Source organism: Penaeus vannamei, chromosome 16 (genome assembly GCF_042767895.1).
Source record: "Penaeus vannamei isolate JL-2024 chromosome 16, ASM4276789v1, whole genome shotgun sequence".
NCBI classification, from domain to species: Eukaryota; Metazoa; Arthropoda; class Malacostraca; order Decapoda; family Penaeidae; genus Penaeus; species Penaeus vannamei.
In genome coordinates, this window is record NC_091564.1 from 711,059 (window position 1) to 718,558 (window position 7,500).

Below are 7,500 nucleotides of genomic sequence, written 5' to 3' on the forward strand. Positions count from 1 at the left end.
CTTGATAAATGAGAGTGATGTAGTAATTAGGAAATAATAAAGTGAAAGTGATAAGAGTTAGAGAGATCAAGAACCCAATCCAAATAAGAAAATGGATTCAATCATCACATCTGTAGCATCCTTCATTCCTTCTCTCTCTCTCTCCTTCTACCCCAGATTAGCTGAGTATGAATCGGAGATCCTGATTCTCAAAGAGGAATTAGCAGCTAAAGAGTCAGCCCTCGCAGATCTCCAGGCAGTCAACCAAGTCCTGCGAGATGAATACCAGACGCTTAACTTAGCCTTCACTGCCTTGGAAGACAAGTATAGAAAAGCTCAGGTATGTGGGTAGTCTGCTGAGTTGTTATTTTTTTCATCATTTAGCTATTTATTAAGCCATTGGCGCCGGGTGTCACGTACGTACATGCTATGGCCGTTGTGGACCAAACGCCGGGGGCATCATGCCATGCCCATTCCCGAGCTACTGGCTCGTCGGACGGAGGTTGTTTTTCTCCACTAGTAGCGGCTTCATTTATATGGTAAGGATTTTAGGCAATGGCACCGAAAGTGAAGGTAAGCCTTCAAAATTTAAATATTTTTATAAATTTTAGCAAAATAAAAGCTTTTAGGTGCTATATGTCGCTCGCAAACTACCGATCGAGCCGGGCGCAAACAGGGTAAATGCCGGTGTGCGCCAACAAGCCGGTGCATACATAAACTTGACAAAATTTTTACCCGTCGCTGATGGGTTAAGATTTTTAGTTAAGCAGATACAGAGACGGATGGATGGATGGATGGATGGATGGATGGATGGATGGATGGATGGATGGATGGATGGATGGATGGGTGGATGGATGGATGGATGGATGGATGGATGGATGGATGGATGGATGGATGGATAGATAGATAGATTGATGGTTAGATAGATAAAGAGGAAGATAGGTAGGCTTATGAGTGTATGAACAGCATTTGTTATGTTTATATTCTTACCTTGTGCATTACTAAAAGCACATTTAAGCTTGAGATTTATGAAATACTCTTTTATTATAGATTTTTATCTGGGAAATTCATCTTCTTATTTCTCAGGATGTTTGTGTTTTTCGTCTTTTTTGTCTTTCTTTCTTTATTTTAAAATCATTTGATACACCTGTAAACAGTATGTAAATGGGTTTTATCTGCTTAATTGAAAGAGTTTTGATATCAGGGAATGCTTAAACTTCTATTTAGTATTTTGATTTCTTTCTTTTGCAAATATAGAAAAAATATTTCATATTACATTTTTACTGCAGGATGAAAACAGAGAGTTAATTGATCGCTGGATGGCCCAGAAGGCAAAGGATGCAGAGAAGTTGAACATGGAGAATGACACAGCACTGAAGTAAGTTATGCGGAGATGATGACATGTAGGTTTTTGAGGGTGAATTGGTCTACAGCTGTATCATGCAGTATGCAGGGGGCATTAAAATGTTAATTGAAAACCATCATAAGACAGGAATGTCATCACAACTATTGTAGCATCAAATAAGACATGTATGGTTATATAATGCCTTCGTTAAAAATTCATCCTTATTCAAAAATTTTCAAAGTCATATTTTAGCTTAAAAAAGCCATTCCTGTGAAACTGTATGAAATTAGAGGAATGAAAAGTGATGGCTGGTGTTGAATTCCCTGTGAAACTTGTCTGCAAGAAAAGGGATAACACTGACAGACATACAAAAATGTGTGGAGAAACAGCTACAAACAAGACTGATGTTTTACAAATGGATTGCTCATTTCATGTGCGGGTTGGAAGAAGCAGGATGTGACTGTTGAAAAGGAAAGCCATCATGGCCATTCAGTAATGAAAATGGAAAGTGTTGAAGATCAGAAAATGGTTGAGGGAAACTATCAAATTATGTTGAGAGACAGCACAGATAATGAAGATAACAGCAAAGTCATTACATAGCAGCGTAGGTAACAGATTGGAATTCAACAGGCTTTTTGCCAGGTTCCAATACTTTTGTACTGCGATCATTTTGGCAATGCACATTTTGAAGAAGTAGAAAATATTTAGAATCATTTTTGGAAAGGTTAATGATGGAAGACAGATTTAGGCAAACAACATTCAAAACATTGGCTTTACATTCTGACGTGTGTAATGCTTGTAGGGAGGGCGAAAGTGAACATTCGTGTCTAGTGACTCAATGCCTCCACTTTACAGTGTTATTTTGTCTTTTTCGGCATAAGCGTTTTTAGCTTTTTTTTCGCTATTTTCAAATGTCTGTATATGTCATTTGATTTTGCCTTATCCAGATGGTAATAGACTGTTTTCCTTGCAAAGACTCTATATCATCTCTCTAGATAGTCTATAATTCAGTGCAATAGTAATAATAACATTTTATTATTTGTCTTTTTTTTCAGTAATATTCAATTTTCTGTGATACAACCTGCACTGCTGGTCATGTGGGCAGGAATAAGATCCTAAATAAGGGAATACTGCTGTCCTTGGAGCCAGTGCCCTTCTGGTCATAGCACGTGGACATTAAATTCCACACTCGTTTATTAGTGGCAATAATGCAAATGAGTCTAATTATCCTCCAAGTGCTTTGCATTCATGGATTTTTTTCCCGTCAAAATGCTGAAATGGTCAAGATGGCAGGTTTGCGTCACCCTGGCCCACAGCCAAATTTTCCCAAGACAGCATGTTCATATTACACCTGTTCCTCAACCAAACTTTTTCATGATGTGATGGTCTCATCATCCGGATTATAGGTGTTAAAGGCACATATCTTAGAATAGTTGGTAATGCTAAGGATGCTATAACCAATGCCAAGGATGCTGTAAGAATGTGGTTTTTAACTCTCAAGACCAAGTTTTACTCTAAAAGCAATTAGAAAATTGGAGATATTGACTTCTAAAGTGTCTTGCCTTGGATGGTACAGTATTCAATAGGTCAAGTTTCTGAAATACTTTTACTTTCATCAGCATTTTCTACAAACTTTTTGAATATCCCTTATGTGAGGTACAGTAATTTATCTCAAACTTCAGAATGGGATATATTTAATTAAAAGATCAGAGGACTTGTTTCAGGTTTCAGAGTAAATTTGATATAGCTATATTTCAGTTTCAACTGAAAGTATTTTATCCACGGAACAAAATTCAGCTATTAGATGCTAAAGCTATTTATTTTTACCGTAGGCTTCCTTCATGTTACTTCAAAGTTTGTAAATTTTGTTGTTTGCCTATAGGTTGCAATGTCATAGAAAACATTGACACCAGTCACTGATATAATAGATGTAAATTTTGTGATAGTGTTTTTGAATGTGTTTATTTGCAAGTGAAAGGAGAAGGAAAAAAGAACAAAAAAAGTACTTTTCAGATTACTTACTTCAGGTATTTTGATTATATAACATAATGTACTAAACTTATGAAATGGTACCATAATGCCAACATATTTGAGTATGTATGTACATTGCCTTTGAGTAAGGTCTGATTGGGATGTTATGGTATTTTTATTATGGTGATGTATCAGATGATTCTATTCTGGAGAGGGCGATGCCAAAGTTGAATTTCTTGTAGCTGTGAATCTTACATATAGAAAGATTTATTTTTTTGTTTATTTAATTTTTTATTTACTTAATTTATAGACTTCTTTGAAGTGTCAGTAGACACATCAACATTCATTGTACTGTTTTATACACCTAAGGGGTAATGTGTATCTGATCATTGATTATAAAAACACTTTGTCATAGATTTTTTTGTGGGTAATCAAGTTTAGAATTCCGTGGAAGACATTGGAGAGGAACTGAGCAAATATTCCCTTTCCAGGAAACGCCAGATGATGCTCGAGGAACAGCTAAAAGAGGCAGCAAGAGAACCAAAGCAAGTTAGCTTAGAAAGCAAGTTTGCGTGTAGCCCGCCTATATGTCTTACAGCCGTCCTACCTGCAAAGGCTTACCTTAGATATGTAAGTTTGGTTCGATGTCTATTATGTTTGATGCGCAAAATATTAGACATTTATACTCCATTTATTTTTCTTCAACAGGGAAGACAGATTGGTACGGGATGATTCTTGCATTCTTTTAGGATTGATTTATTAAAATTTTAACGTTAGCTGAAGGGAGTGAATGGAACAGTGTCTTCCATACTAAGCCAGGAAATAAATTTGTTTTTTCTTTCTCTTTGCAGGATGCTCACGATGGGGAAGTTAATTCCGTCTGCTTTAGTCCTCAGGGAAAAATTGTAGCTACTGGAGGCGCTGATAGAAAGCTCAAACTCTGGGACATTAGCCGTGGTTAGTATTGGATGGTTCATTTACATGGTTTTTACTAGAATTCTCCTCTTGGAATCCTTCCCACAAGCAGATTTTAAACTAGTAGCTTGACAAATATAAACAAATATATGTGTACTTCTGTTGAAGATTAAATCAAAATGCAGAATTTTGTCTCTTTTGCATTTTGAAGTTGTGCATTCTCATTTACACCCTTTTCTGCTTGTGAAAGTGCCACTGCTTGACATACCACAAGTTTTTCACATTCTGTTATTCTTAAAAATGATATATTTTGTACATTATTTGGATGAGTGGATAAACAAAATGGGTTCTTTCTGCATTTGGAAATTGTATAATGGTACGAGTGTTTGTAGTAGGTAGTCATTATGTTTGATATCAATTGTTGGAGGCAGTTTATGAAAAATATTTTATTTATTTATTCATTTATTTGTGAAGTTACAAAATTTGTTATGAAGGGGTGTCACAAACTGAGAGTTTTGTGCTTCTTCCACAGCCACGGTTGAAGCGAGAGGAGTCCTCACTGGCAGCAATGCTGGTGTGACGGCCATAGACTTTGATGCCGAAGAATCGCTTATATTAGGTGCCTCCAATGACTTTGCAAGCCGAGTCTGGACTGTCATGGATCACAGATTAAGAGTGAGTGTTAATTTGTTTTATGACTTTTTGTAGCTGAATTTTCTAAATGATTAGCAGTGATGTACTGTATAATCAGAATTGAGGCTTGTTATATGATGTATGTGAATGCTGTTTAGTGTTGCATGTCCTGTTAGGAAGGTGTGGCATAAGAGATAGTTTAAATGTGGATCAGAAGACTAGATTTCATTATTAATATTTTAAACTGATTTCTTAGTTAAACCTTTGTATTTCATTTTGTATTTTTGGAAGGTGATTTACTCGAAATTTTTTATTTTTCATTGGCGTTTATGAAGATGATGTTTTTCTTGCCGGTAATGTGTTTTTCATAACTTTTTTTCTTCCTCTTTTTCTGTAGCACACCCTAACAGGGCATTCAGGCAAAGTCATGGCAGCCAAATTTTTGTCTGAGTCATCCAAGGTTGTGACGGGATCCCATGACCGCACCCTCAAGATATGGGACCTCAGAAGCCGGGCATGTAAGTTGCCAGTGCCTCCCTCCCTCTCTCCTTAGGCCTCCAACTCTCACCCCCTTCCCTCAGCCTTTTAATTTCTCCTATTTCACCCTTCTCCCTCCTCTTCACTTTCATTCTACTTCTCTCCTCATCCTTCCCCCATTCCATCTTCCTCTTTCTCTTCTTTTTCTTCCTCTTCTCTCCCTTTCCCTTTCCTTTTCCCTTTCTCTTCTAGCCTTTCCCCTTCCTCTTCCCCTTTCACTTTCCCTTCCCATTCCTGTTCCCGTTTTCCTTCCCATTCCCCCTTCCCCCTATCCCTTCCCTTTCCCTTTCCCTTTCCCTTCCCATTTCCCTTCCCTCCACTTCCCTTCCCTTCCCTCTTCCCTTCCCTTCCCTTCCCTTCCCTTCCCTTTCCTGCCTTCCAGTCCCAACTATTCCCTTCCTTTCCTTTCCCTTTCCTTCCCTTCCTTCCCTTCCCCTTCCCTTCCCTTCCCTTCCCTTCCCTTCCCTTCCCTTCCCTTCCCTTCCCTTCCTTTCTCTTCCCTTCCCTTCCCTTCCCTTCCCTTCTTTCCCTTCCTTTCCCTTCCCTTCCTTTCCTTTCCTTTCCCTCCCTTCCCTTCCCTTCCTTTCCCTTCCCTTCCTTTCCTTTCTCTTCCCTTCCTTTCCCTTCCCTTCCTTTCCCTTCCCTTCCCTTTCCTTCCCCTCCCCTCCCTTCCTTTCCTTTCCCTTCCTTTTTCTTTTCTCTTTCCTTCTTTTCCCTTCCCTTCCCTTCCTTTCCCTTCCCTATCTTTCCCTTCCCTTCCCTTCCCTTCCCTTCCCTTCCTTTCCCTTCCCTTCCTTTCCCATCCCTTCCCTTCCTTTCCCTTCCCTTCCCTTCCATTTCCTTCCCTTCCCTTTATTTCCCTTCCTTTCCATTCCCTTCCCTTCCCTTCCCTTCCCTTGCGTTCCCTTCTCTTCCTTTCCCTTCCCTTCCTTACCCTTCCCTTCCTTTCCCTTCCCTTCCCTTCCTTTCCCTTCCCTTTCCTTTCCTTTCCTTCCCTTCCCTTCCCTTCCTTTTCCTTCCCTTCCTTTCCCTTTCCTTCCCTTCATTTCCCTTCCCTTTCCCTTCCTTTTCCTTCTCTTCCCTTCCCTTCCATACCATTCCATTTCCTTCCCATCCCTTCTCTTCCTTTCCCTTCCTTTCCCTTCCCTTCTCTTCCCTTCCCTTCCCTTCCCCTTCCCTTCCCTTCCTTTCCCTTCCCTTCCCTTCCCTTCCCTTCCCTTCCCTTCCCTTCCCTTCCCTTCCTTTCCTTTCCTTTCCCTTCCCTCTCCCTCCCTCTCCCTTTCCTTCCTTTTCCTTCCTCTCCCTTCCCTTCCTTTCCCTTCCCTCCCCTCCTTTTCCCTTGCCTTCCCTTCCCTGCCCTACCATGCCCTTGCCTTGCCTTCCCTTCCCTGCCCTACCCGTACCCTTCCCTTCCCTTCCCTTCCCTTTCCTTCCTTTCCCTTCCCTTCCCTTCCTTTCCTTTCCTTTTCCTTTTCCTTCCCTTCCCTTCCCTTCCCTTCCCTTCCCTTCCCTTCCCTTCCCTTCCCTTCCCCTCCCCTCCCCTCCCCTCCCCTCCCCTCCCCTCCCCTCCCCTCCCCTCCCCTCCCCCCTCCCCTCCTCTCCCGTCTCCCCTCCTCTCCCCTCCCCTCCCCTCCCCTCCCCTCCCCTCCCCTCCCCTCCCCTCACCTCCCTTCCCCTCCCCTCCCTTTCCCTTCCCTTCCCTTCCCTTCCCTTCCCTTCCCTTCCTCATTCTTTCTTCCTCCTTTGTACTTTACCCTTATGTTCCTTGACATCACCCTTTTGGTTTTCCTTACTGTGGGAATATTGAAATAGGTTTTTTTTTTTCTTTTGTTATTGGTGTGTTTACTTTATACCCATACCAATCCATGTAGTAAACAAATTATGACACTGAAAAAAAGAGACAACAATACCCAAGACTCCCTCCGACCCATCAACATGATACGAGCAGATTTTTAAACCACTTGTATGGTTACCCATTTCTCTCCTCCATCCCCTATACAGGTATCAGAACGATCTTTGCTGGGTCGAGTTGCAATGACCTTGTTCCTTCAGACAGTGCAGCAACGACTATTATTTCGGGTCACTTTGACAAGAAAATCCGTTTCTGGGACACTCGGACG

General features: G+C 40.9%; 1 protein-coding gene across 1 annotated transcript in view; it reads left to right on the forward strand.

Annotated features, from left to right (window-relative positions):
- Atg16 (Autophagy-related 16) overlaps nucleotides 1–7,500 on the forward strand; it is a 12,053-nt gene that overhangs the window by 2,572 nt on the left and 1,981 nt on the right. The window contains exons 4-10 of the mRNA XM_027371533.2: nucleotides 157–319; nucleotides 1,269–1,357; nucleotides 3,787–3,925; nucleotides 4,147–4,252; nucleotides 4,743–4,885; nucleotides 5,241–5,361; nucleotides 7,382–7,500. The exon at nucleotides 7,382–7,500 is cut by the window's right edge and continues 61 nt beyond it. Of these exons, the coding sequence (XP_027227334.1) occupies nucleotides 157–319; nucleotides 1,269–1,357; nucleotides 3,787–3,925; nucleotides 4,147–4,252; nucleotides 4,743–4,885; nucleotides 5,241–5,361; nucleotides 7,382–7,500 (880 nt within the window). The remainder of the gene's footprint in view (nucleotides 1–156; nucleotides 320–1,268; nucleotides 1,358–3,786; nucleotides 3,926–4,146; nucleotides 4,253–4,742; nucleotides 4,886–5,240; nucleotides 5,362–7,381) is intronic.